Source organism: Aspergillus mulundensis (assembly GCF_003369625.1).
Source record: "Aspergillus mulundensis strain DSM 5745 chromosome Unknown scaffold_1, whole genome shotgun sequence".
NCBI lineage: Eukaryota > Fungi > Ascomycota > Eurotiomycetes > Eurotiales > Aspergillaceae > Aspergillus > Aspergillus mulundensis.
The window spans coordinates 1,965,282-1,992,772 of NW_020797889.1; the positions used below are offsets into that span (position 1 = coordinate 1,965,282).

Genomic DNA, 27,491 nt, shown 5'->3' on the forward strand with positions numbered 1-27,491 from the left:
AATTTCTCGTAAAAAGTATTTTCAGCTATTTAGATAGATGTCGATGAACGGCAAACCAGACCGTAATGAATTATGATTGACTCCTTCAAGCTTCACAATAGTACCTATACCTACCCAATCACTAGCGCGCAGGACGATCCAGAAAATAAAGCAAATTCGATCAGTCCAATTAGCGAGAAACAATAATTATCATGACCATGTTTGAAACCACATGTCAAGCGAAATACATATCCTGTATCAATTGAACGAAACCGACTTGGAGAACGTAGGGGGGTCGAAAAATGAAGAGAGAGTATATGATGATATAAACAAGTCTTAGGCGAAATCGTCCTCCTCAGGTCCTTCGATTCCGTTCTTGACACGCAAAAGGATCGTCGTCTTCCACTTGTCCAGCTTGCTGAGTTGGTCGAACTGGAAGAGCTTATCGGCGAATGCCTCCTGGTCGTGCGCTTCGATGGTCTGGATAAGATCTACAAGAAGCTGGTGTTCTCTTGTGGAGGCGAATGTGTTGTCGATGTCGCGGTAGCTTTCCAGGGCGCGGTTGGCGGAGACCATGTCCTATCAGGGATCTGTGAGCAAGAACTTCGTAACTTGTAGGCGCGGTAAGCGAACCTGAGTGGCTAGATGGCAGAGTCCAGCCTTGAGGAGGTAATCCTTGACAGACCACTTCATCAGACCGTTGTTGATGGATGAGCGGCCAATGCGCTCGTAGTGCTCGATGGCCTTGTAGTAGTCGCCTTCTAGCGCTGCTAGATCAGCGGCCTTGAGGTAGTGTTTGTTTGCGAGGCTGTTTGCGGGAAGTGTTAGAGAAATGGTACGACGTATGAACCAAGAGGAAGACAACTCACGCCTCCGCATTATCAGCATCAAACCACTCCGCAGCCTTCTCGTAAGCCTCCAGCGCATTCTTCGTATCCCCTAGCTCTTGCTCGTACACTTCTGCCAGATACTGCTGTTGGGAAGCTGCTCGGCGCAGATTACCGTTCAATACATAGTGCTGGATAGCGACAGCAAGCACGCGGACGGCATCCTCGGGGTCTGTCTTGCGGTAGACTTTGAACGCCTCTTGCAGAGTGTTGGCGGCGTCACCGGGTTCATTAAGGTTCTGGGTCTGAATAGTAGCGGCTTTCTCGAACGCTTGACCGGCTTCCTTGTCTGATTCATAGCGCAGGATGACATGTCAATAAAGATGCGAACCATCTTAGCATTCCCCGCGGAGCTAAGGTGGGGTGCATACTCAGCTTCTGAATCCGAAACGCATTCGCGGCCTGTGTGTATAGGTCTGCCGCATTCTCGTACTTCTCTGTACGGCCACCGAAAAAGCTAAAGCCACCGGAAGCGCTTTGGAGCGCTTTATCAGCCTAGAAGGGTGCGATACTTTAGGATCGCTCTTGACAGCGGGGCGGAAGAGACATGAACAACGTACTTTCTGCAAAAGGGCTCGGGGGTCTGCGGTCATGTTGCCAAATGTAGAAGAGAGTAGAAGGAAGAGATTCGAGTGAACGTTGTAAGGTTAGTTCCAGATAGACACTAGTTATCTCGAAAGTTGTTGTTGGACTAAGCCGTTCGCATCCTCGTCACTGCCAAGCCTCCCGATCTTCCACCGGGCGGTGTCCCGACTCCCGAGCTCCATTGTCTTTTTTTGCTGCTTGATCTCCATCTTTCTTTGCGGCCTCGACAGTCAAGCAAACCCGAGGAAGGGACGAATACTACAGCCATTCAAGATTTTAATAATATAAAGTCATAATGCTCCGTCGCGCAACAAACCACCTAGGCTTGTCACCTATTTCCAGCCCACAGATTATCCAGTCCAGGTCCCGATATTATTCCTCGACGCCGAAGGTCACTGATATCAAGTCGATTCTTGCAAAGCCAACATGGTCTGTCCGATCATTGCTCCCCGACCCCGCCGCGAAACCGTCGTCTCCGTCTGTCACCCCTGCTCAGCTCCGACATCTGCTTCGCCTATCAGCTCTACCGCAACCATCCAGCCCAGAGGAAGAACAGCAGATGCTTGAAACCCTCGAATCGCAAATTCACTTCGTAAAAGAGATCCAGAAAGTAGACACTACGGGGGTTGAACCTCTGCAGAGTATTCGCGATGAGAGCCCCGAGGCAACGAAAGAGAACACGATTGGACTGGAACGACTCAAGGAGGCCCTGTCGAAGGAACGGGTAGTAGGCCGGAACAAGAAGATTCAACGCATTGAATCGGCAAGAAACAAACGACCTGATGGGGACGTCTGGGATGGAAACGCGCTTGGTCACGCCTCCAAGACGAAGGGAAAGTTCTTTGTTGTTGACACTGCCAATTCCCAAACCATTGCATGACTTCGAATCCTACTTTGTGTCAGCGTCAATATTATCGGGACACTCTGGAGCCGCAGGTCGTTAACAATAGGTATCGACTGCTGCCTTTTCTCAGCCTCAACCTGTTGCGTCACTGGGCAGTGCTGAGTCATCCACATTCCCCATGGTACCTCCACTTAACAAACTACTTCTTTCTACATACCACAGCCCAGCAGGGCAGCATCCTTTTCTGACAATCTAAGCATTGGACTTGGCGTATCTGTACTCGATGTGGAAGAAATTCAGAGAATTTGGTTCTGACCCCAAGGAGGGGTCGAAGGACAAGGCGGAGACGAAAAACGACCAAGACCTAACAACTATTCTCAGTCGGCCGCAGCGCGCAGATCTCACGGTCCTTATCGCTGAAATTACACAGCGCATGAGGGACTCGGCTGACGAGACATTCAAAGCTCCAACTGCACAGCGGTCTGCAGCCAAAGATTTGATTGACCTGAATGAGGATGCTGCTCCAGATGCGGATACGCAGAAGCTAGAAGAGTTGAAAGATAAGGGTAGACAGGCGCGCACTGAATATGTGCCCACCGCCGAAGATGCAAAAGCCGAGGCCCACCTTCTGACCACGTTTGATGATTGGAGAGACTCCGTTCTTCTCCGAGTTGGTGAAGTCGTCAATCGGGACTCGCCTGACCAGAATGAGAATGAAAAACCAGACTTTGATTTGGAGGATGAGAGACCCAGAAGCTCATATGACGATGAGGAGGATAGCACCTGGAGTCGACTTTCTGAGGTTTATCCTCCAGTCGAGACGCCGTTGATCCGCCTGCCCAAGCCCAAGAGACTATTGATCCTTCATTCTCTACTGCTTCTGATGCTTAGCCTGGAGCATTACAACGCGAACTCTCGTGTTCTGATGCTCTTGGCCGCGTCCAGTCTAGGGTTAGGTATCAAGACACTCAACCAAGACGAAGTGAAAGTGTCGCGAGGACTACTGGATGCCGCTCTTCAACTTCCTGCGAATTCCGATGCTCAAGCTCAAAAAAGAGAAAGCGACCCTAGCCGAAAGTGGAAAGTTGGTATTGCATCTGTTGCTGGAGCTGTCCTGATTGGCGTTACGGGCGGTCTCGCTGCCCCGTTCATTGCTGCAGGCTTAGGAACGGTTATGGGAGGCCTTGGCTTAGGGGCCACGGCCGCTGCAGGCTATCTAGGCGCTGTTGCAGGTAGTGGAGTCATTGTTGGCGGGCTCTTTGGAGCCTATGGAGGGCGTATGACGGGACGAATGATGGATAAATATGCCCGTGAGGTGGATGATTTCGCCTTCCTGCCAATCCATGATTCTGGCCGTGGTCGAAAGCGGTTTGACGATGAAAAAGAAGCTGCTCGAGAAGATCATCGTCTTCGAGTCACGGTCGGAATTACAGGATGGCTCACTGAAGAGGACAATTTTGTGGTCCCGTGGCGCGTCATCGGCAAAGACTCTGAGGTATTCGGTCTTCGCTGGGAAACAAGACCACTTATGGATCTTGGTCATGCGATAGACCGCTTGGTCACTACTGCCGCCTGGTCCGCCGGTCGCCACGTCTTGACCAAAACGATCTTTGCGGGCCTGATCAGCGCGCTGACCCTGCCTGTCGGACTTTTGAAAGTCGCCGGCATTGCAGACAACCCATTCAGTGTGGCCAAATCTCGCGCAGACAAGGCAGGCGAAGTCCTTGCCGATGCTCTGATTAGCAAAGTACAAGGCGAGAGACCTGTTACACTCATCGGCTACTCGCTGGGATCTCGAGTCATTTTTTCATGCCTACAGACCCTGGCCAAGAGACACGCATATGGGCTGATTGAATCAGCTATCTTCCTGGGTGCCCCAACGCCATCTGATGCACCTGACTGGCGTCGTATGCGGCGCGTCGTCAGCGGTCGACTAGTCAATGTTCACTCGGAAAATGACTCTGTGCTCGCTTTCCTGTATCGGACAAGTAGCCTCCAACTCGGTGTTGCCGGATTACAGGCCATTGAGAACGTTCCCGGTGTTGAGAACCTTGACGTAAGCGATTATATCAACGGCCATCTCCGCTACCAGTACCTACTTGGGCGGATACTACGAACGGTGGGACTGGAGTGTATCAGCGCTCGTGAAGTCGCGCGAGAAGAGGCAGCTTTGGAGGCAAGAGACCGCAAAGAGGAACAAGAACGGATCCAAAATGAGCGCCGTGCAGGGATTGAAGGAGACAGTGAAGTGGCCCGCAGAAAGCTGGAAAGCGGCGATATTGCCCCCGATGAAGAGCTTAGCCCCCGGCCACGGTCGGAAGCTCACCAGAGCATACCGCGTCGTCCTGTTCCAGTCAGGTCTACTGAGGATAAAGGAAAATACGAGGTTTAGGTCCACGGTCGTTATGGGTTTCATCGAGCCAAAAACTGGTTCCCTGGCAGACCGAAGGGCTGTGTAGAGTTGCTTGTTAGAGTTCATACCCAGTATTTTTGACCTGGTATTCTTAATGGTGGATTACATCGGTTAGAAGTTCAAAACTTGATGATTTTATTTGCATTGAACCGATGGACTCCTTTTCCGTAACCCAGCTGTTAGAGTACCTCGTTATCCCATGAAGATAAGCAGGTCAACACAGAAGAAATAGATAGTAGATATAAACACACGTGAAGGACATGGAGAGACTCATGAAAAGAAATTTTGACGGCACAGAATGATGCATTATGGAAGGCGCCGAGAAGAAAGAGAATGGCCATCTGAGAATATAGCAAATCACTCCTCTACCTCTTCAACGCGAGGGGCGAGGTCACGCTTTACTGCGCCAGCTGCATCCGCGCTTTCAGTTGCGGTTGTAGTAGCTGTGGGTGCGGTTTCTGCAGTCGCTGTAGGAGCAGACTCTGTAGACTGGGAAGCTGATGCTTGACCTGCGCTGTTAACAGCCTTCTTTTTAGAAGACTTCTTCTTCTTTCCAGTCTGACAAGGTTTCAGTCAGAGATCATTCTGAACTCACGTAAAGGGAAAACGTACCTCTTGCCAGCCCCAGAGTGGCTTGAAACTGTCGAAGAAACCAACATCCTCAAATAGGTTGGGGAAAAGCCACAGTCCAGGCGGAACAGCGAAAACGGTGATGCAGAAGAGAATAAGACGGAAGATAGCCATGGCGAAGAACAGACCGAGAATTCCCATCATGCCGACACTCAGGTACCACACTCCTTGTCTCAGCATTATGGGCCAGAGGGGGAAGAGCACGACTGCAAAGATACCGGCGACCACGGCAGCAGCCATAGCTTTCTGCTTCCATTGCGGACCCTCGTAGAGCCAAACGTAGTGCATCATCGGACCGGCTTCCTGGTGCTGCTCAATCTTCACAGTCCATAGTCCCTTGACTCGCTTTGTCTTTCCATGACCATGGCCAGCATGGGGGTCAACCTTAGAGACTCGAAGAGCAAGAACCGACAGGGGCAGAAGCTTGAATACGTTCTCAGCCGATGCACGGTCGGTCACCGGGGGTAGGAGGGGGTTCTTCTTTCGAGCCTTCTCGTATGCGGGGGATTCGAGGGCACGGATGGCACGTTTAACTAGAAAGGATCTATGTCAGCAACGACATCCACGGCTTGCGCTGAGGATAACTAACCCTTGAACATGTCTTTCCGCTGTCCGTCCATAATGCAGGTTCTCGGCTTCAGGTTCTGAGAGCGCAGGAACTGCGCAACTGCAATCGCCTTGGGGTCTTTGGGAGCATTCGGATTGACGGGAACTTGCTGGGTGTGCGTCTGCGGTTGTCCGGGTTGGCCTGGCTGGCCTGGTCGCGGGGGTCCTTGGCTCTGGCCGTTGGCTTGGAGTTGTCGCTGAACTTCAGCAGCCTTTTGCTGGGCAGCCATTGCGCGCATCCTCAGCTGAGTGACGTACTGTTCGGTTGTCATTCCATGCTTTGCGGCTTCAGCATTCAACTGCTCGCGCTGCTGTTTGGCGAACTCCTCGGGGGTCAATCCGCGCTTGGCCGCCTCGGCAGCGAACTGCTGCTGCATAGCAGCCAGCTGCTGGGGGGAGGGCTGGCCGGGTGTGGCCATTCTGGATCAGAGACGATAGTTGATGGAGACTGACTGAAATTGTATGTTGGGACGAATGATGGCTTGCTGATGGTGAGTTGGGGGACCTTGCTTAAATAAATGGATGTGGCCAGATAAGGCGCTGATCAGGGCCCATTCACCGCCTTGGCTCCGCGTCAATGAGACCAGACCCTCAAGCGTCACCAGCCCCATTCACCACCCCAAAACTACTCCAGAGTCCTCACCCTGGGGATCGCATATCATTATCAACTGATGGTTACAGAACTTCTGCAATGCATATACTAACTGCCCCCTTGCATATTCAATATTCTGCATCTTCATGTCCCTAAAATTTAACCCAGATGACTCTCTCTTGAATGCGACCTGGGCTACTGTCCTTCTGGTCAGTCTTCCTTGGCGATTGCGATACCGGGATTGTCAAACTGATTATCATCTAGAGCGAAAGAGATGTAGCCGGGCAAGTTCCCATCAACTTTGTCACCACTTCCGCTATCTCCCTGCGGGCCGCCTGCTTTGGCGACAACAAGTTTGGCAGGACTGCAGCTGAGAAATGCCTTTCCAACCTGCTTGCTGTTGGCTATCGACGCTTCAACATCGATCTGTACTGGTCTACGGAACTTCGGCAATGGATCCTATGTCCCGTCTCAGTCCCTAGTGGTCTGCATGTTGTGACAGTGTCCCCAGACGTTACACCCACTGCCACTGCATCGGTTGCACAAGGAACCATAACAGCGGAGCCCGATGATTCATCGGACGAGCTGCTCTATGATCTTGGCTCGTATAAATGCTCGGATCGCCTGGATCTGCAGGACTTGTTAGCTATTTTTAAGGATTATCTCCAGTACACCGACACGGACTTGGTCGTTTACACGAGATACCTGTCCCTCAATCTCCATGCTGCCGCTGATCCCACTTCGGCTAATGAGCCGCCGTCGCTCGTGACCAGCGGACAGCTTCCGGCTGTAACGGAGCAGGTCAGCTATATATTGAATGACAGGCTCGGATCTTACATATATGGCCCGTCCGACTTGCTTGAGGATCGTCGTGACCTGAATACCTCTTGGTATGCGGTTGATGAATCATATAAGCCAATTACCGAGTACTTCACTGTTGAGGAAGACCCGAACGGCGTACAGAGCACTCCAGATGGGTGGCCTAGTGCGAAGTTTATACAGCTTGCAGCTGACCGACGGTTGCTCATTGAATATGGCTTGGTGGATCCGCAGCTCAGCGAATATGATCTCTTCGCAGAGAATGACGTTATATTTTCTCCCGGCTACTTGACTTCTACCATACCGGCTGCAGCCGCTGATGATGGAAGCCTGGATTCTGGTTGTCTGTACGATCCAGATAGCACGGATATCTCCAACGTGAACGCATCCTGGGCAATCTCCGATCACATTCCCGTTCCTCACAATTTCAGCGACGAGTCACTGCGATCCATATCAGACTTGGTAGTAAACCTCACGGCATGCGGGATGACATCGACCCTCAACAACACCCTCTTCAATGACACCGCCGATGAAAACCCAGTCCCGTACCGGAACCTCACTCTATCCTCCTCATGGGCATGGGCTCTAGGTCAACCCGCTGCACCAACATCTGACCTCGACTCCGCCGAATCGGACGACACCCGCTGCGCCGTGATGGACCTGACCCTGAACGGACAATGGCGCACAGCCAACTGCAGCGAAACCCACCGCGCCGCCTGCCGCGTCGACAACCAGCCATTCCGCTGGGCTCTCTCGTCAGAATCATTTGCATACAAAGACGCGGACGACGAAGTCTGCCCGCCATCCACAGAATTCTCCGTCCCGCGCACAGGCCTCGAAAACACATACCTTTTCCGTCATCTACTGTCGTTATCAAATGATCTTATCGACCCGTCATCTTCGAACCCGCTGAAAAATGCGATCTGGGTCAATTTCAACTCAATCGATACCGAGACATGCTGGGTCACCGGTGGCCCTGACGCCACTTGCCCGTATACCGCGGACCCAGACCAGCTGGAGAGACGGACGGTTCTGGTTGCTGCAATTGCAGGTATAGTCATCTGCATTATTGCGGCGCTGACGCTATTCGTGAAGTGTAATGCCAATCGGCGGAACTCGAGGCGGAACAGGAGGGTCATTCAGGGGTGGGAATATGAAGGTGTACCTTCTTAGATTGTCATGTATTTCTATACGCTTTTGTCTCTCTATCAGAGTCTTCAACGATTTATTCATCCTTGAATTATCACTATATTCATAGGAACAGCTGTATCAATTCCAGTGGATCTACTCCGGATATGATCATATTAAAAGAGAAGATGGATCCTTGAGATATCATGGTATTCATTCCTAGCCTAGACTACTTAAAAGTCCTAAATACGCCAAACAGTAAATACAAGCAAGTGAGTAAAGCCCATCCCTATCCATAATGAATATCTCGTCCTACATTCGTCCAGTACATTATCCGTTTCCATTTCCATCATTTTCATGTCATTTGCAAATCATCGAGTATCTCCTCCTGTTAGCTTTCCTCAATCCAATAACACTCGTAAGTCAAGTAAAGCATCAGTCGATGTCCAGACCAGTGCAAATCACAGTCCAGCAAATCTCGCCCACCCAGCAGCTCGAGGCGTGGAGTTTGCGCTTGTGTTGGCGTTCCCGTTCCCGTTCCCGCTGCCGCCCTTGGAGTTAGGGCTATCGATACCGCCTCGGCCCTCCTCAGCCATTTTGCCACTAACGTCTCGTCTCCTTCCAACACCCAGACCGGCAATGTAGTTTCCATACGACAGATTTGACCCCTGACCGAGGCCGCGACCAAAGTCAGCTCCTGAGTTACTCACAACACGGCCCTTACGATCCTTCTCGGGCACGATGAGATCGCTAGGCATATCTTCGCCGTGCTGCTGGAGAGGACCGTAAGAGCTGAGCTTATCAGATTTGCGCTTGACAAGTTTGGTTCTCTTGTTGAGGGCCTTTGGATCGTCATCGATATCAATGGTGGTGTTGATGTCTGCTCCGTTGTAAAAGCGTTCTTTCTCGGGGCGCTCAAGAGGTGGTACCTTGTGCTTTGGCGGAGTCGGGGCTAGATTGGGGATATCACCGAGGACCATACGGCTAGGTGTCTTTTGGCTCTCGCTGGAATCCGGAATGGGCTGGGGTGTTGGTGGGTTCAGTCCGAGAGGGTTGACCCTGAGGGTATCTCCAAATTCTTCGTCACTGTCTCTGTGATCCTGGTAGATGTCAATGCGATGGTTCGCAATGTCATGTTCATCATTTTCATCGTGGTCGTATAATCCGTTCTTGCGCACATTGTGGTTATCATCATCAATTCCATAGTACTCATGCATAGCCAGAGATTCATATTCACCACGAAGGTCTTCTGATATTGTCTCGCTAATGTCCCATCCGTACTTCTGTGCGAGGCCCATCCAGTCGATGACACCGTTCAGGGATCCAGGGGTTTCAGCTCTACTGTAGACAGACGATGGCTCACGTGGTGCGACACCGCCGGTATTATTATCTTCAGCCGCGGAAACGGAGCGTGATCCGAAAACAACCCAGTTGTCCGAGCCGGAGTTCTCAGAAGCAGGACTGACGCATTGAGAACGGGTTGGCACTTCCGGGGAGGCTTGGCGCATTGGAGTACCAGACGGGATGATCGAGGTCGGGCGAGGCTCGAAGTCTGTGTCATGCACCGGTATTTCGTACGGTTCTTCCAGGGTATTCGCGCGGTACCGGAATGGCATTTCTGGAACAGAAGTCTGCGAGTTTCCTCTTTGCTTGGCCATGTCCACAGGCGGCCGTAGCGAGTTATTCTCCGAAGACTTAGTCCTCGTGTGCGTGAATGGAATAGTGCGAGGAACGCCAATCAAAGGCTGCGCAACCGAGTTTGTTGAGTCTAGCGTAGAGATGCTGGCATGCTTCTCTGCAATCTCGGACTTGGTTCTCTTGTGAGAACGAGACGTCAGATTATCCTCCAGTGGGTTCAGATCCGGGGGCAGCCGGGCGATCTGGCGGAAGATGCTGAATAAGAAGACAGAGATTCCAAGAGAGATCAAATGGAGCCCTCCATTGACCACGCTCAAATAGAAAGTCGCCTTCGCAATGATCATGATAACATCGGTCTCTGTGCTCAAGAGAGTCTGCCAATTGTAGGTACTACCGGTATATTCTTTATATCCCAAGTAGGCAGCGAAAACATAGAAAGGCACCAGTCCTAGGTCCAACGTCGCGGCGAAAAGCATATAGCTCGCTTGTGAACCAGGAGGTCTAGTGACCGGGGAACGGCATAAGTGATAGATGGAATAGAGAGTGTGAAGGATCGCTATTGCAGGCTTGGTCGTGTTAGTAGAGTGACGAGGAAAAATTGACAAAGGTGCTTTTGAATAACCCACCCCAACTCGGATAATCCATATAATTGAAGTCGCGACGTTCTTGATGACAATAGCGCAAAACAGTGATCCGAGGGCTCCGATTAAAGCTAAGACTCGCAAGCCCAATTGTATTCTGCGCCCATAAAAGACCTTGGGCTTCGTCCTCGGACTCATCGGAGTCCAACGCGATCTGCCATCGGGAAGGTTAGAATACTAAGAAAGTGTTAGTCATGCTATCCTTGTCCGTTCATGGCCAATATAAGACTTGAACATAATTAGTATATGACATACCGAGTCTGGATGCCGATTCAGGCTAACCAACGGCCCCTTCTGCTTCTTCTTTGGCCGAGGACGAGTCCAGCTCGCCTGCGTCACAGCCTTCGGGTTGAAGGGGCGATCCGTAGGTCCTTTGAAGCTAAAGGCATCAGGAGGTCCGTAAAGGAATGGAGGCGAAGAGTTCCCCATAGTTGCGATGCGACAGTTAGTATTCAGCAATGGCAGCCTTCACCCACGCGGGGCGGGGAAGGAAAGGAATGCGCCCTGAAAGAATGGAATGGTAAAGGAATCTAGGCCCTGTTTGAAAAGAAGATGCGATGTCGAGAGAACGAGCGTACTGCGTCCACGTTCCAAAATCACTGACAGCTCCTGCATGTACACGAGATCTCTCAAAGCGACCGTGGTTCAGGTGGAGAGAGAATGGGGACAACCAGAGAATAGTCGCTGATGAGGCTGAACAGTCCGGACACCTGCAGAGCGTCAACACTGGCTGCGTTGTCCCGGCAACAGTAGATAAGCTATCGATAAGAGCACACGTGACACGCGTCATTTGAGTCACGGACCACCGCCGACTTGAGATCTCGACATTTTATACTCGACAAGATGAGTCTTCGCACTCCATATGTATGTGCGCGATGCACTGTTCGCGCATCTCGGTCCCTACGCCCTGTGATTCTCTCTCACTTTCGGTCGCAACGCCGTAATGTCAGCCAAACAGTACAAACCGACAGACCCTTCCGAGTAGCCATTGTAGGCTCAGGCCCGGCTGGCTTTTACGCCGCATATCGCCTACTGGGAAAGGTTGAAAATGCGGTAGTAGACATGTATGAGAAACTGCCTGTTCCATTTGGACTGGCGAGGTATGGCGTAGCTCCGGACCACCCGGAAGTAAAGGTTTGTGTTCATTTACTTGGCTATTTGAAAGTGAGCTGACGGGGGACAGAACTGTGAAGACAAGTTTACGGAAGTTGCGGCATCTCCGCGCTTTAACTTCATTGGGAATGTCGAACTGGGCGGAACTCTGCCTCTTCGACTACTGAAGCCTCACTACGACGCCATTTTATTCGCCTACGGCGCTCCCAAGGACAAGAGGCTAGGGATACAAGGAGAGGACGCACTACGCAGTGTATACTCTGCGCGAGAGTTTGTGGGATGGTATAACGGACTTCCGGAGCATCGAGATCTTAACCCGGACCTCACTGCGGGAGAGGATGCTGTGATTATCGGCCAAGGCAATGTTGCGTTGGATGTGGCAAGGATCTTACTGTCGGATGTGGATCGACTGCGGCAAACCGACATTGCTGATTATGCCCTGGAGGCATTGTCCAGCAGTAAGATCAATAGAGTCCGGGTGGTAGGCCGCAGAGGCCCGCTGCAGGTACGTCAACCTCTCGCAACTACTATGACACATTTTTAACTTTGATAGGCATCTTTTACCATAAAAGAAGTTCGCGAACTACTGCAACTTCCCTCTGTATCCTTTGATCCCATTCCTCGTGACCTCCTTCCACCGGACGATGTCGTTTCAGCTCTCCCCAGAGCTCAGAAACGACTAATTCAACTCCTCGCCAAGGGATCAAACAATGACCCTAGCACAGCTACCAAGTCGTGGTCACTTGACTTCCTCCTCTCACCTGAATGTCTTAACTGGTCCCCCGTTTTCCCGCATCGGTTGTCTCATGTACGCTTCGCTCGCAACGAGCTCGACCCTGCAGATCCGTTCTCCGCAAGCGCCAAGGTCACTCCCAAATACCTTTCAAGTGGCAAGCCGGCAAAAGTCAACATTCCTGCGAACACCTTCTTCCGCAGCGTCGGTTACAAAGGCCTTCCCTTGCCTGGACTCGAGGACCTAGGAGTGCCGTTCGACGAGAGCCGCGGAGTGATTCCAAACGACGGCTTTGGCAGAGTCACTGTTCCTCCATCGTCAGAGGCCGGGAGCCGCGATATACTCCCAGATGGCTCTCTGATCTCTCACCTGCCGGGACTATACTGTGCTGGCTGGGTCAAACGCGGACCTACGGGTGTAATTGCAACGACGATGACAGACGCATTCAGCACAGCTGATGCTATCGCAGCGGATGTGGCTCAGAGTGGTGGCGCGCTGCTCAACCCATCCAATGAAAGGACAGGCCTTGGATGGGATGGCGTCCGGGCTGAGGCGGAGCGGCTCGGCGTCAGAGCAACAAGCTGGGAGGACTGGGAACGGATAGATCGTGCCGAGCGCGAGCGGGGATCGCAAAGAAACAAGCCTCGGGAGAAATTCGGACGAGTTGAGCAGATGCTGGGTGTCCTCTAGGCTTGATTTGCGCCGCTTGATAGTCACTACTGTACAATACTGTTTACTCCAATACGTAGATTAGACTCTAGACTGTTGTTACACCGGGAAGACACATGGGAATGGTGCAGATCAGTTCGGTCAGAGCCGCTTGTGGCCGTAGATACCCAATCTATCTTCCTGTCAGCCAGATTTGGTAATGAGGTTACTCTGTTGGAGCTGGACATTTTGTGCACCACAGAGTTCTGTGTCAGCGCGATTACATTCTGCAGAGTACCCCCCTGTATAAGCTGAGAGGGTGGATAACAATAAGTACGCGAAAGGTCATACGGCCGCCATGTCACTGGTAGCACCGAAAGCTGTCATCCGAATGTCGGAGTATACTGGGAAGAGTGAACTCGAATGAAGCAGGCATTGGTCTCTGGGAGTTCCGGGTTGTGCCGGTCTAGTTCTTGATTAAACAAGATTATTTGGCTCCAATAGCAGAAGCAAAGCTAAGCTTACAGCTAAGCAGATCCCGATTAGGGCTGAGCAGCTTGCGAGCTTGACGCACTGCGCCACCTGCGATGAGCATGACCAGTACCAAGTGCTAAATGCTACCCAGGCGACACATGCTGCCCTATTTTGAATCTCGCGGTGACCTGGCAAGACGGCGAAGACTCGTGTCTTACTATCTACCACACCGAGAACCCAGAGTACAAAGTGGACTGGCCGTTTGTTTACAGTCCGAGGCGCTGCAGGCTGGGATTTATAGTTACGCCTGGACCAATCAGATGCGAGATATAAATAGCCGGCTAGTCAGCCCTACAGAGTGTGCCTGGACGGTGAAGTATGTCAGTATCAACCTGGAATATTGCACTTGACACTTTTCAAACAATTGTTATTGAGTATCCTGTTCGCACCAGGTCTCACACTCACCGTCTGATGAGTTACGACGAGTAGCACTTGTCTGACCCTCTGCAAGCTTGGACGCCTTAACCTCCAAAGTCCAAACAGGGATTCCCCACGCCGATCTGCAGCCGTCTTGAACTAGCGAAGCATGTCTCACTGGCATCCAACACTGCCTCCGCTGCGATTGTCACCCGATGTGCCGATCATCCATCAATCCAGCAACAATGTCTCACTCGGCACGCATCGCCGCGGTCCGCCATTGCTGGGGTTTTACAGGCTGTTCTATTCTTCGACGTTGCACTGTCAGGCTGCAGCTGCCAGCCACGCCGGCGTGGGACCGAGCTGTTTGACGGTCACGGCTGGATAGACTCCGAGGGGACAGACGGAGACCGAGTACAACCTCAGGAAAAGACATAAATACCCGGTGCTGTTCGTACCACTGCGTCTTTCTCATCACCAATTCACCATCAATCCTCAACCACCAGCCTTCTACACAAACCGCAATCAAACCATCACCTCCCAAGCAACTCACCCTCATCCACTTCTACAAACACCAACACCAACACCATCCACTACTACAAACGCCAAAATGAAGCTCACCACCGCCATCCTCTCCCTCCTCCCCGCTCTCGCCCTCGCGGCCCCCTCAGAGCCTCTCGTCGCCCGCCAGTCCTCCGGCACATCCACCCTCTCCTACGACACCAAGTACGACGTGGCAACAAGCTCCCTGACCACCGTCGCCTGCTCCGACGGCGACTTCGGCCTCATGACCGACGGGTTCTCGACCTTCGGGTCCCTGCCAACCTTCGCCCGCATCGGCGGCGCACCCACCATCGCCGGCTGGAACAGCCCCAGCTGCGGCTCGTGCTACCAGCTCACGTACACCTCGGCCACGGGCGCCACGAACTCGATCATCGTTACGGCCATTGACACGGCGCCTGGTGGATTCAACGTTGGACAGACGGCGATGAATCAGCTTACGAACAACCGCGCCGTGGAGCTGGGTCGTGTTGATATCACCTGGACGCTGCTTGAACGGGAGCAGTGTGGTCTGCCTGCTAGGGGTTAGATGGCTCATTCTTGTTTGGGTTTACTTCTGAATGATGCATTGGCATTTGCTGGATGTTTTGGGTTTACTTGTCCATGACTTGATGCGATGTACTTAGTCACGCTCCTTATGACCTTACGCTAATAATAGACCTGCTTACCTTGGACTTCCTGATCTTAATGCATCTGAACAACAATACTACAATGATAGCAGCAGTAACATGAGTCAGATGACTCCCAGTTACACCGAACGCGTGCAGTCCCTTTCCGAATTCTTCCTGCAACGGCCATGTGGTCCGATCTAACTAGCAGCAAGGGGCGCGCCATCCATCCACGGCATATACCGGTATGCTGTACTATGATATAAGTGCAACCATCAAGCCCTGGTCAGGAACTTGCACATCCTAATACAAGAGGTCTGAGCTCTACTGGAAGAGAGGACAACAAGCCATTTACATCAACAAGTCTGACATGAGATCATTCTCGTCTCGATTACTAGTCATTTCGCATCATTATAATACATTAAACTGACCCACCGGGGATCCTTAAACCGACCCAGTCGAGAGCACATACCCACCATCAACAACGATAGTCTGCCCATTGAGGTACTGGTTTGTCGCCGTAAAAAGCACCGTGGCCGCCATATCCTCGTCCTTCCCGGGTCGCCCAGCAGGGACCTTCCCCTCGAACTTCTCCTTGGGCAGCGTACTCTTCTGCTTGTCGTCGCTCTCGCTGGCCGTCATCTCAGACGGGAAGACACCCGGTGCGATGTTGTTGATGCGGATCTTAAGCCCCGAGCTGGCGATCTCGTGCGCAAGCATCTTGGTCAGGTGGATGGTAGCCGCCTTGGACGCGTTATACTGGAAGTGGTGCTGGGAGGCCTTGACGATGCCGGAGATGGAGGAGATGTTGATGACGGTGGAGGACCAGGCGCGCTCGGCGTCCGTGCCCTTTTGCAGGAGCGGGAGGAAGGCGGTCGTCGTGAAGAAGCAGTGCACCACGTTGGTGCGGTAGGTCTTGTCCCACTCTTCCATGGAGGAGCTGGGGTCGTCGAAGAGCGCCTTCTGCAGGTCCTTGGGGGTTTTCTGGTCTGTGTCTTGTGTTGCGCTGGAGACGCCGGCGTTGTTGATCAGGATGTTCAGCACCTTCTCCTTGCTCTCGAGCTCCTTGACGAGCTTGCGGATGGAGTCCTTGTCCGTGACGTCCGCGGTTAGCGGGATGATCTGGCCCTCGATGTTCTTGTTGTAGAGCTCGGCGACACGGTCGAGTTTCTCGGACGTCCGGCCGGTGATGTAGACCTTGGCGCCGTTCTTCGCGAGGGCCTGCGTGGCCATGAGGCCGATTCCGGAGCCGCCGCCGGTCACGAGGGCGACCTTGCCCTTGACGCCGAAGAGGTTCTCCAGCTTGAAGTGGTCGTTGCTGGTCTGTGCGGACATTTTGGCTCTGGATGACACGGGGCGAATGGAGGTGTGGTACGGTGATGGCAGTGCGGTTGTTGGGAGTTTGGTTGTGAAAGCCGAGGTACACGGTTTTGTTCGGAAGAGGGAGCGAAGCATTCTATCGAGTTGAACATTGATCCACGGGACATGGGAGGGTTTTATAGAGAGTGGTCTGGATGGTCTCAGGGTGACGTCTACTGTGCTTGCAGTGTCATCATACAGAATGGATATTTGTTAGGGCTTGCCGTCATCGACATGTCATCCATTGCCTGACCACGAACCTTGCTGTCTTGTTGACTCCTGAGATTCTACAGCCTTTCTAGAACAGCTGGAACTCATACCTTGAATTATGAGTACAGTAAGTCAGTTACTCCCAATATAGCGAGTGAGTATGACGTCATCTTCACCTCTATTCAGCACAAACCATTAAGTAGTTGGCCGTTGATTTCGAGGCGGAGACCTCTACTAATACCATAACAAGCTAGACCAGGCACGTTAGTGAAGGATAAACGATCGCAACTGAGCCGAGTCGCCCTGGCGAACGAATAGGGCAAAGATAAATTGTTCATGGTATGTCAGTCATTATGTGGCTGGTTGTTGTCAATATGTGGCGCCTCAGCCACACATTAGAACCAAACCGCCCCTGTGGCCCAGTGGTAAGGCGCGTGACTTCTAATCTCGAGATCCGGGGTTCGATCCCCCGTAGGGGTTTTGCTTTCTTTTATATTTTTGCTTGCATTCTTAAACATCAGTCTGCCAGACATGCCTACCTCAAGAACATTGCGCGCGGAGTGAGCAAAGCGAACGTAACAAGCCACTAAGCAGGCGTCAAGTCGTTAGCGGAATTCTCATGGCCTTATCTAGATAGGGACCGGCCAACGGTTTCTAGCATGCTCCATGGCAAGCGGCCACAGCTCGCGCAGCGGCTTCGTGTCCCTGACACTCCGCAGCACGAGCGCGTACAGATCCGTCAGGACCAAGTTTCCTAGAACTCGGACCGTGCCGTTATAGTAAGGGGTCTCGATGGAATCACTTGTCGATGGTTCCCAGTCGGGCTCGACGGCTAAGACGTGGCCACGGAAGTCGCCCGGAAGGAAGCCCTGGTTTAGACACTCGGAGTGGAAGGAAGGATCCGTGTAGGAGGACAGGCTGAACTCATTGACTACAAGGAACAATCGGCGATCCCACAGCCAAGGTCCCTCGCGTGTTTCGTTTATGGTCTTGAAGTGCTGTCTTGCTGCTTCAAGGTTGTGGATTCCCTCGACATCGTCAACCCAATGGAACCTAATGCACCCCTTGAGATAATCCTCATATTGTTCTTCTTCGCTAATCCCTGATAATAGGTCGGCCTCTATCCTCGCACGGAAGTCCATCCATTGCTCGTTGGATAGGTTGTCGCGCCGTATACGGTATATCGCAAGTGGCATAATTTCTCGGCATCATCCATTAGAGTTGCGCGGTTAAAATGTTCGACCACTGAATGACTCAATAGCTCCTCGGGTAGTAGCCACGAAACTCTGTGTGAATTTGTTTGTTTATGTTCTGGAATCTTTCATACGGCGTGAGGCGCCAGGTAGCAGCGATGTCAGAAGCTGCAACTCCCTGTTTGCCCGATTTCGGCCGAGGTGGATCATCGGATATATGCCCGCAACGACATCATGCTCATGAAATTGGTAACCCATATAGCCATCCATTGACTTCCATATCTTCGAAACTGCAGCCCTTGTTGAAATATCCTCGAGCCGACTTAGGATGTTCGCGTAGAACCTTTTTTGCGGGACACTGGCGTCACCGTAACCAGGGGGGACGACTGAACGCAGCAACTCGTCGGCACGAGTAACCACCCATGTGTAAGCCAGTGTAGCCATCATAGAGAACCTCATACGGATGAATTGGTACCACAAGCCGGTCAAATCAAGCTCCGGTTCGTCTAGGCCTCGGGCCGAGCGGAGCGCATTCAGGGCGGACTCTGCCTCCTCCAGATCATTATAGATCCGATTATAAGCCATCCGCTCCTTGCTGCGGACCGGCAGAAGATCCATATACTCACAGGCGGCTATAACGCTCCACGAATAGCTCTCCGCAATAATAAAGTTTATCGGATCATTGAGCCTCTTTTTCCTCCCACCGTCGGCGGGACAAAGGGATATGGCCATCCCAAAGCCGGCTCATAAAGCTCTGAATGTTTCTCCCGACACGGCAAAGCTGGGTGGGGTCCCCAACGCCAGTTCTGGAAACCATAGAAATGTAAAAGGAGTCCTTCTCGTTGGTGTCATAAGGAACTGTCACCCACTCTGCTTTTGGCTGCTTCAGTAGCTGGACTTCCTCCCTAGTTAGAGTAGGGAGTCCATGCTCTGTATATTTAGGCAGTTTCCCACTGAGGCGCAGTCCACTCAATTACCAAAGGACCATCAAGGGCCTCATGGGCTGGAGCTGTCGGTGATATTACCGGATCAATCATAGCAACGGGATATGTACTGTACCAACGGCTGAATCCTGGGTAAGCCAGTGCAACTTGGTCTCTGTCCAACTGTGAATTCCCTTGCGGGCGGTGACATCAAAGAATGGCGTTGGCGTTGGATTTGTATGAGATTGGTTCGTGATGGATGCCACATTTTCACATGCTGAGCGACATCAAGACGGGCCAGTGTATTGCGGGCAAGCAGTGCACGCAACACGCGGAGAGTGCCATTGGCCTGCAGCACTTTTCTGGTGAGCGTCATGGCTGTCTGCCGCGCAATGGGGCTTTTTTGAAGCTCGAGAATTGACAGTCAGCGTTGTTTCTGTTTGGAACTAGCCAGAATAGTACTAGCTTCGTCGCTTATCAACAGTTCTATTATTTTACTGCTTGCAAGTCTATCCTATAATAAAATCCCTATCCCTATAGATGCCAAAAAAAAGCCAATGATAAATAAACACGTGCAGACGCATAACAGCGCGGGATATCTCAAGAGAATAAATGTTCCATGACAACATATCAAATGCGTGGGTTGGACACGGAGATGAACTGAGATTAGAAGTGGTATCATGCATGAAGAGAGACAAAGAAAAGAAAGAGAGAGTAAACGCTAAGCCGCTGCAGATATGCATGCTATGTAGAGTAGCCAAGTCGTGACGTAGACGAAACTCGGCGTGGGCGATACAGTCAAATGGTGCGCGGATCCGTGTATATATCAGGAAAATCGAAGCCATGGGATCGCTATATCTTATTGGCATGGCCCATGTGTCGGGACACCCGGCTTCGAACGGTCCTTGGAAGATGACTATGCGTGGAGGGTAGAGGAGTAATACTGTCTGGAGTCTGTTCAACATCTTCGACAGGGGGCAACGGAAGAGATTTCTCCGACCATGCGGTTTGCGGAGGGGAGTCGACGAAACCAGAAGGGATCTTTGGTAGAGGAATATTGGGAGGGGGCGCGGCTGGAGGACCAACAGTGAGCCCGGTCAGACTCTTTCGCCGTGACGTGACTATAGACGATGGGCGACTTGATGTATCTGCTTTGCTGGACTGATCACAGTGGCCGGGCGAATTCACAACTTCAGCAAGGGGCATTGGAAGTGAGGGGCTTGGCATCACTGGCTTGACACTCAGCCGACGGGGTGAAGTCGATGGACAATTGGAAGGCAGCATTGCAATATGCTCTGGCAGATGCGAGTAACGGACACGGCTGCGGTCGCGTTCCCGAGACGTGTTCACAAGCGCATCCTCAGAATTTGATGCACGAAGTGGCTTTTTGGCCTGATCCCGCCGGTCTGCTGGTCGGCGTTGTTCGGGCGAAGCCATTGAGACCGAAAACCCTTCCCGGCTGGGGGATTGCGGCGGAGACGAAAACATGGAAATAGTATCAATGGAGATATCATCACGATTGTCACGAGAAGCCTGGTGAGTATCTTGCCGAGCCGCAAATCTCCTACTAAAAAGTGGTACGCTAAAGTTGGGTGCTGGGGGCGAAGCACTCCGAAAATGTGCATCAGGGACTGTTGACTGCGCTCGAGGTATTTCCGCGGCTTTCGGGTTGGACGCCGGGGGTAGGAACATCGACTGTCGCTTCTTGGGAGTCGTGGAGGTTGGACTGGTCGGCGCAGTTACGGCCGATGCAGATTCTGAAATCACGCTGCCATCTGGGAGAGGAGGAGATCCGACTGCGGCATAAAAGCGCGCGGGCTCATCATCAGTATGGGCTGTGGACACCGAACCTGCGCGCGATTCGGGGGGTTGGGATATGACAATCGACCGGCGATGGAGCGAAATATATGAACTCCGTCGAGACTGCTCCCCAGCACTAGATTCTTTATCCTCAAAGACCATTGACTGTCGCGGTTGGAGATAAACCGCCGAGAAACGGTTAGGGTCCCTTTTCACCATCTGTCGCATACTAGGCGTGGTCCGCAGCTGAGTCTCCATCCCTTCATCGTACACCTTTTCAGACACATACTTTTTGCCGCCGCGGGCCTCTATCTGGGCGCGAACGGCCAGTAACCAGGAGCTCATTTCCTCCGGGTCACTGAATACAAGAAGCAGATTCCGCGCCAATCGCCGAGCGTGGGACCTGTGAAACCCAAACCGCGACAAAAGAGGTCTAGCTGTTTCCGCGGAGTTTGCACCACTGTCTTCCTCGGTGCCCTGGGATACTTGCAGCACCCAATGCTTGCCTGGAATCGCATCGCTGGCAAACGCCACGGACTTTGGCCCGAGGAGAAGCATTTTCTCTGGTAATCGGTCATGCTTGCCATCACCAGGGTACTGTAGGATATACCCAGACGTCGCTATAACATAGATTCTTTGAGTCCATTCGCCGTTCTCGACGTTTTCTGACAGAGCACGCAGGTACTTTTGCTTTTCCTTGTCGAGCTTCTTCTTCCTGGCTGTAGGTTCCTCTACGGGTTCTTCATTTGCCGGTTGACTTGCTTGTTGATCATTGTCCCGCAGATTTGCTTCCCTTGCCTTAAAAGTAGCATGAAGGCGCATAATGGAATCGCTAGACAGAATCGGAGATGCAAGAGTCGCATGTTTCAAACCTTGCGGATAGGCTTTGAAGAGTGGAGGTGGCTTCCATGCTACATCCTCGACAGGTGTATTATCTTCCTCAACAGTCTTTGATCTCTGTTTGGACTGCAGCTTGGATCGCGGCGGTGTTGCCGATGAGGAAGTCGTGGCTGCGGCGGGAACAGCTGAAACTGGAACAGCTCGAGGCGTGTCGCAATCATCCGGCGTAGGCGATAAAGGCGCCTCTTCGTCGGTCGACGCCTGGCTCACTGGGTCCTGGACTTCCTCGATGCCCGAAAGTCTAGCATCCGACTTTCGACCGTGCTTTTCGCGGCTGAAAATATGACGGAGGCTGGACCGGGAAGACTGTCGTTTAACATGCGCTGACTGCAGAGGAACTCGTTCTGTCTTGCCATTTTCATAATCTGACGGTCGTGGACGTTGCTTGAGGGGAGATGCGACATTGACAATCTGAGAGTTGGGGCGACTGAAGTTGGTCTGTAAGTGTAGGGGTGCTAGTTGATGGCCTCTCCGTTCGCTAACAGATGGCTGAGGTGGCTTGGTATTGAGGGACATCGCTCTGGCGTTTCGCTTCTCTCTCACTTGACTGGCGACAGAGAATTATTTTGGAAACCTAAACAGGATTGAGAGGGGGATATATCGATTCTGATCCCGCACAACATACGACGTCAGCTGTGCAATGTATGGCCGTGAAACAATAAAAGGAGTGGCTGAGATGATCTGTAACGAGGGCGGCAGAAGTCTGGATGATTCATTTGAGTAACAACATTCAAGGAGTGATCATAGATTTCGTGATGGTGACGGGAACGGCGCAGAGAGCGAGGCGTCGGACAATTCTGGATGTTGAAATATGTATGAACAAGAGGTATATTTAGGGAGCGACTGTAATTAGAAATAGTGAGGCCGGCCGAAAGCTGCTTGTCTCATGCGCGCGGGATCGGAAGCTTTCTGGAAAGGAACGTGCACGAAAATTGTCGGCTCTCGAGTCGACACGGGCTGAGAACTGAGTCGAGGTCTGGTTCGATTAAACCTCCGTCTTCAACAAGCCCATTGTAATCATTGTTTCAGATGCCGAACGCCGGAAAGAATATGAAGAAAGTCGAAGGATCGTGTGTGAAAGAGAAAGAGAGGGAAGATGGATGAGAGGCTGAGAGCGAGGAGCAGGCCAGAGCGCGACAAGGAAAATTGCCCGCCTTGGAGAAGGGCCGGAATAAGATGACTGGCCTGTCCTTTGTGGTGAAATTAACTAAGTGCCCAATCCTATCCACTGCTGGGAGTTGGCTAAGGAGGAAACTAAATTACTTAGGGTTGTTTGTGATCAAGTCTGAAACTGTTCGGACGAATCCCCTGGGAACCGTGGGACGGAGGCCGCAGTTGAGATCTATGATCCATGGGCCATCAATCGGATGCAAAAAGAGTGCATCTCGATTTGGTGTTTTAGATGAGACCATGGGGATGGAGACTCGAGCATGGCGAGAGCCCACTGAACTGAAGCTTCATGGTTGTTTAACTTGTTTTCGAGGCCGAGAAACCCCCTGAATCAGCTTTGTCCGTCTCCACTCCGAATAACGGTTGTTGGCTTAGAAAACTCGAGAGGAGTTTAGCATGGGAGTCTTTCATCCCAGCCAATGAGATTGCAGTATTTAAAAGAGAAATGCTGGAGCTCGAGGCCTGGCTTCTTCCAGACTCTTGGATCCGCTCGCCTGTGAAAGGGGGATCAGCATCAGCCACAATTCATCACGTCACTGCTGCCGCTCACCTCAAGACGCATTGCTACCAAGGAATTTCGCCTGTCATGTCGGCTTCTCGGAAAGACTGCAAGTGCGAGATGCAGACGAATTGGAGCACGGAGGCTGCGATCGTCAGCCACGCGAAACATGGTGAGGCTCATTAGTATCGGGTTCCGCAGTCTCCTCCCCGGACTGGCTCGCGATTTGCATACAAAGAGAACCTTAAAAAAAACTATGGAGTAGCTTGATTTTCATTGTGTAGTGGGATAATGGATCCCGTGCCTACGTCGCCGGTCCACACTTCTGGCCTTGCCCTTCCTGCACTGCACCCATCAGTGTTGCTGCCTGCTCGCAGAACTGTGCCATCGAAGTGTCCTTGTCGGTAAGGCCGCGAGGATGATGAGTAGTCCAATGAACATCCACTGATCCGAATCTCTTGAGCTCGCCGTCAGCATGCGAAGAACGCCAATCGTCCGGATTACGCGACTTACAATCGTTATTGTTGCATGGTGCTTCTTGGTAGCGCTCTGTGATGCAATTGTGTTCAAGAAGCTCTGCCGCCCATCGGAATAACATTCCCATGTCAGCCTCAAGCTCCGAAGTGGAGGATGAAACGAACGTACCACGGCCTTGAAATATGATCGAAAATAGAACGTTTTTTGGATGCCAATCTTGCCGTCATCCAACCTCCACCCTTGCTCCTGCAATTCGTTCACCATGGGACGCAGCTGTTCTGGGTCAACACCCTCGGCGAACTGGAGCTCTGTGCTCATAGTAGAAGCTCTGCGAATGAAGCTGACCCCGTTGCTCGGATGAACTTGACGGAAAGCGATAGAGGGAACTCGCAGACTTGGTGACTGATGGAAAATCGGTAACTGACGAGCTGAGTAATTGCGAGTGCAGGCCGGGAGGAGTCTTAATATCGACTTATGTAGGCGCTGATAGCCTTTGATTGTGGGTTCCATGACAAGGTGCACTGGCTGGTTGAAGCAAAGCGTCTTCCCATGATGCCGCATTCTCAGATGAGATCCCAGCTTGGTCACATGACCTCTTCACTGAATGTCCTACATGGCTGGGGGCTACTCCGTAACGAGGTGAAGAACATGTGCCAAAGACGACATTCGATTACAAGAAACATGGAACCACTATGCGATTTTTCAATTCGCTATGAGCCACAATACGTACAATTAAGATTAAAGCTTGGTATCTAAGGGAAACACAAGATGAGTCAAAAGCCAAAGGTGCAAAGCTGAAATACAGGTCAAGAGAACTGATGGCGATGCGCCAGTGGAATACCAAGCAAGTCTTGTACGCAATTATAGAGGCATCACGGAACCATGCGGTCCACAGTATGGTATGCTGGAAGCAAGGACCGCGTTGACGAACATTAGACGGAATAAGAGAAATAAGGAGCTAAAGCATCCCTTCGATGTTGAGGTGAGAGTAGAAAAGAAAAAGAAAAAGAAACGCCAGGAAGTGTTGACATTGGAAGGAGACGAGACGGATCTTTCCAGAGGCAGCAAGTTTCAAATGATGACGCCGAGCCGGCGTATCTGGAGTTGGTATTTTTGCATCCATTCGATTTTCGTTCATCATAATCGTCATGCTTGTTGGCTGTTTACAAGTCATTATACCTCCGAGAAGCTTTGCCGCGCAGAAGCAGTGCGCGAGGTCGGACGAGACGCCGCAAAGCTGTTCTGTCGGCTTCCCAGGGTTTGGCGGATGCGCAAGTTCTGTTGCGATCGAGCAAAGGAGTTTGCTCGCGAGCCCGTTGGGACGCGCGAGAGCCTGCCGGTGTGGATTGCGCCATGGCTTTGCAGTTCGGCCTTTGCATCGGACAACTGCTGGGCGAAAGGTGATCGCTTACGGAGCGTCGGACCGTACCAGTAGATAGCATATACTGCAATCACCAAGAGGAACGAAATGCAGACTAACACATGTTAGCGATTCGCTGCGTTGGTCTGATGCGGACTGTACTTACAAAGAATGGTAGATGCATATTCCAGATGGTGCTCGCCGCCGATATCTGCAAGATGGGTTAGCATTGCGGGAGTACATGCGATCAGAAGCACACTTACTCTGGAAGAAGGGTGTCGCGGGAATTGTCAAAATACCAGCAAGGAAATCGCGTGCCCAGCCGTTTCCACCAGTGGCGGAAGCTGAGTACGGCCCATAGGCACAGATCATGTAGTCGATGGTTGCCATGTAAATGCTGTAGTTGGCGATGCCGACAATGGCGGAGAAAACCATTGTACCTATCCAGTGAACAGGAGGTCCCAAGCTGGTCCAAGCGAACCCAATCAAGCCAATTGGAAGGCAAGGAGCAGTCCAGAGCAGCCACCAAAGACGCGATTCGTACTGAGCCTGTTCGTCGTCAGGCTTCTCGCGCCTCTCACGAATGTTTCTCTTGATAGCTGGCACAAAGGAGAACCACGCAATGAAGTAGCCCACGAGAATAGGAATGAATGACAAGCCAAGTTCAACAGTGCCAAAGCCCCATTGCTCGTAAACCAGGCCAAAGGATTGGATGAACATGAAGATCAGTGCGTCACTGAAGCCACTCAGGAGCGAAAGTGTCAAGACAATGGGCTCGGTCAAGAACATCTTGAAGGGACGAATCCAAGTGACAAGGATCTCCCGCATCGAGAAGCGCTCGCTGTAAGGGACGAGCTCGTTGGGTCCGTAGATGTTGGGGTTCTCGCCACTCTTCCTCATCTTCTTGGCGATTCGATCCATCAAGATTGTGGTCCGCGTCTCAGGAACAAGAAGCAAGTGTGCAATTTGAACGAAGCCACCGAAGATGAGTTGAATCCAGATGCACCAACGCCAGGGCAAGTATTCTTCGACAAATCCGCCAACCACAGGACCAATGACTGAGCCAGCAACGGAGGAGAAAACAACACAAGCAACAGCATACTGCTGCTCATCCGCTTCCCAAAGATCGGCGATCATACCAAGTGTAACGGAACCACCAGCTGAACTAAGACCACCCAAAGCGCGGCCTACCATGATGGAGGCGAAGTTGGGTGCAAGGGCAACAGGAAGCTGCCAGATGTTGACAAGAAAGAGACTCGCCTGCAGGATTGGCTTGCGGCCAAGTTCCTCGCTCCACGGAGCCCAAAGCTCGCAGCCGAAGGCATACAGGACAAGGAATATCATTGCGCCACAACGCGCAGCCTGCATACTCACACCGAATTCCTCCGAGATGCCACCAAGGGCATTGGAGTAAAGACTGGTGTTGAAGTTCATGGATGTCTGGACAAGGAAGATCACAGAGATGACCATCCATTTCTTCCAGCTTGGCCATGCATAACCGAGTTGATCGTAGCAGTCGTCTTCGGTCAACTCAATTTTCTCGCCAGGCTTGTTCTCTAGCTGGTGCAAGGTAGTACCAGCCGTTGGGTCACGAGGAAGCTGGGATTTGCCGTTGAGGCCTCCACCAGCTTTCTCCTTCTCAGCCTCGAGAATCGCATCATCCTGAGACGAGGAGGATGCATCAGGCTGGCGCAGTCTCTGCGGATTTTCGATCTCCTTCTCGGGGAGTGGCGTGGCCATCTTGGTTGGGTCACCACTGTGGTTCAAGTTAGCGTTGCCCTAACGACTAGATAGAGAAGCCAGTTGGGAGGAAGAAGAGTAAGGAGGTATCATGAGTGACAGTAACTCAACACTGATCATGGAGGGAAACAGTGGAGTACCAACAGTGAGATACTTACAATGACACGCGCGATGAGGGTTGGGAAATGATCGGCGTCGACAAGAAGAGAATAGAGGAACAGGAAGGTGGAGTGTCGACAAAAGTGACGAAGAGATACTCCTCGGAAGGGATGATGGGAAGATGACGAGAAGAAGAATTAGGAAGAGAGAAAGCGGGGGAGTAGTAGATGTTAAAAGAGGAGGGAGTGGGAAGAGAAGGAAGAAGAGCTCCGGCCTGTCATCATTGTGAGCTTGGAGGCAAGAACTCCCAGAAGGGAAAGAACGGGCAACGGCCGTGGGCTGGACCCAGAAAGCGTCGATGCTACCTCTGACTTCGCTCAGTTACCACCCCGACTTCTCCAGTTCTGCTCGTTCTGCAGGTAGCTTTTGCGTTTAACTTCCAGTG

At 51.9% G+C, this 27,491-nt stretch overlaps 13 protein-coding genes across 13 annotated transcripts; 5 read left to right on the forward strand and 8 right to left on the reverse strand.

The window, feature by feature from the left end:
* Positions 1 to 315: 315 nt before the first annotated feature.
* On the reverse strand, positions 316 to 1,459 carry sec17 (alpha-soluble NSF attachment protein SEC17; the record flags this gene model as incomplete). The annotated part of the gene is made up of 5 exons (XM_026744164.1): positions 316 to 558; positions 613 to 787; positions 849 to 1,155; positions 1,238 to 1,361; positions 1,427 to 1,459. The coding sequence occupies 5 exons, from the start codon at positions 1,457 to 1,459 to the stop codon at positions 316 to 318; spliced, it is 882 nt and encodes a 293-aa protein (XP_026607327.1).
* A 287-nt stretch (positions 1,460 to 1,746) lies between these two features.
* On the forward strand, positions 1,747 to 2,331 carry DSM5745_02149 (uncharacterized protein; the record flags this gene model as incomplete). Its single annotated transcript, XM_026744165.1, has 1 exon — positions 1,747 to 2,331. The coding sequence occupies one exon, from the start codon at positions 1,747 to 1,749 to the stop codon at positions 2,329 to 2,331; it is 585 nt and encodes a 194-aa protein (XP_026607328.1).
* A 247-nt stretch (positions 2,332 to 2,578) lies between these two features.
* Positions 2,579 to 4,687, forward strand: DSM5745_02150 (DUF726 domain protein; the record flags this gene model as incomplete). Its single annotated transcript, XM_026744166.1, has 1 exon — positions 2,579 to 4,687. The coding sequence occupies one exon, from the start codon at positions 2,579 to 2,581 to the stop codon at positions 4,685 to 4,687; it is 2,109 nt and encodes a 702-aa protein (XP_026607329.1).
* A 378-nt stretch (positions 4,688 to 5,065) lies between these two features.
* Positions 5,066 to 6,363, reverse strand: DSM5745_02151 (Sec62 family protein translocation protein; the record flags this gene model as incomplete). Its single annotated transcript, XM_026744167.1, has 3 exons — positions 5,066 to 5,266; positions 5,321 to 5,871; positions 5,928 to 6,363. 3 exons carry the CDS (start codon positions 6,361 to 6,363, stop codon positions 5,066 to 5,068), a joined length of 1,188 nt encoding a protein of 395 aa, XP_026607330.1.
* Positions 6,364 to 6,682: 319 nt separating this feature from the next.
* DSM5745_02152 (Lectin C-type domain protein) lies at positions 6,683 to 8,528 on the forward strand (the record flags this gene model as incomplete). The annotated part of the gene is made up of 2 exons (XM_026744168.1): positions 6,683 to 6,745; positions 6,801 to 8,528. The coding sequence occupies 2 exons, from the start codon at positions 6,683 to 6,685 to the stop codon at positions 8,526 to 8,528; spliced, it is 1,791 nt and encodes a 596-aa protein (XP_026607331.1).
* Positions 8,529 to 8,944: 416 nt separating this feature from the next.
* On the reverse strand, positions 8,945 to 11,191 carry DSM5745_02153 (uncharacterized protein; the record flags this gene model as incomplete). The annotated part of the gene is made up of 2 exons (XM_026744169.1): positions 8,945 to 10,939; positions 11,018 to 11,191. The coding sequence occupies 2 exons, from the start codon at positions 11,189 to 11,191 to the stop codon at positions 8,945 to 8,947; spliced, it is 2,169 nt and encodes a 722-aa protein (XP_026607332.1).
* Positions 11,192 to 11,605: 414 nt separating this feature from the next.
* DSM5745_02154 (NADPH-adrenodoxin reductase) lies at positions 11,606 to 13,298 on the forward strand (the record flags this gene model as incomplete). The annotated part of the gene is made up of 3 exons (XM_026744170.1): positions 11,606 to 11,896; positions 11,946 to 12,380; positions 12,429 to 13,298. 3 exons carry the CDS (start codon positions 11,606 to 11,608, stop codon positions 13,296 to 13,298), a joined length of 1,596 nt encoding a protein of 531 aa, XP_026607333.1.
* Positions 13,299 to 14,757: 1,459 nt separating this feature from the next.
* aspf13 (allergenic cerato-platanin Asp F13) lies at positions 14,758 to 15,237 on the forward strand (the record flags this gene model as incomplete). The annotated part of the gene is made up of 1 exon (XM_026744171.1): positions 14,758 to 15,237. The coding sequence occupies one exon, from the start codon at positions 14,758 to 14,760 to the stop codon at positions 15,235 to 15,237; it is 480 nt and encodes a 159-aa protein (XP_026607334.1).
* Positions 15,238 to 15,760: 523 nt separating this feature from the next.
* On the reverse strand, positions 15,761 to 16,651 carry DSM5745_02156 (SDR family NAD(P)-dependent oxidoreductase; the record flags this gene model as incomplete). The annotated part of the gene is made up of 1 exon (XM_026744172.1): positions 15,761 to 16,651. One exon carries the CDS (start codon positions 16,649 to 16,651, stop codon positions 15,761 to 15,763), a length of 891 nt encoding a protein of 296 aa, XP_026607335.1.
* An 863-nt stretch (positions 16,652 to 17,514) lies between these two features.
* On the reverse strand, positions 17,515 to 18,663 carry DSM5745_02157 (uncharacterized protein; the record flags this gene model as incomplete). Its single annotated transcript, XM_026744173.1, has 2 exons — positions 17,515 to 18,086; positions 18,213 to 18,663. 2 exons carry the CDS (start codon positions 18,661 to 18,663, stop codon positions 17,515 to 17,517), a joined length of 1,023 nt encoding a protein of 340 aa, XP_026607336.1.
* A 1,190-nt stretch (positions 18,664 to 19,853) lies between these two features.
* Positions 19,854 to 22,217, reverse strand: DSM5745_02158 (peptidase family M20/M25/M40 protein; the record flags this gene model as incomplete). Its single annotated transcript, XM_026744174.1, has 1 exon — positions 19,854 to 22,217. The coding sequence occupies one exon, from the start codon at positions 22,215 to 22,217 to the stop codon at positions 19,854 to 19,856; it is 2,364 nt and encodes a 787-aa protein (XP_026607337.1).
* Positions 22,218 to 23,674: 1,457 nt separating this feature from the next.
* On the reverse strand, positions 23,675 to 24,165 carry DSM5745_02159 (4a-hydroxytetrahydrobiopterin dehydratase; the record flags this gene model as incomplete). The annotated part of the gene is made up of 2 exons (XM_026744175.1): positions 23,675 to 23,878; positions 24,016 to 24,165. The coding sequence occupies 2 exons, from the start codon at positions 24,163 to 24,165 to the stop codon at positions 23,675 to 23,677; spliced, it is 354 nt and encodes a 117-aa protein (XP_026607338.1).
* An 855-nt stretch (positions 24,166 to 25,020) lies between these two features.
* On the reverse strand, positions 25,021 to 26,947 carry DSM5745_02160 (putative MFS multidrug transporter; the record flags this gene model as incomplete). The annotated part of the gene is made up of 3 exons (XM_026744176.1): positions 25,021 to 25,322; positions 25,374 to 25,418; positions 25,471 to 26,947. 3 exons carry the CDS (start codon positions 26,945 to 26,947, stop codon positions 25,021 to 25,023), a joined length of 1,824 nt encoding a protein of 607 aa, XP_026607339.1.
* Positions 26,948 to 27,491: the final 544 nt, after the last annotated feature.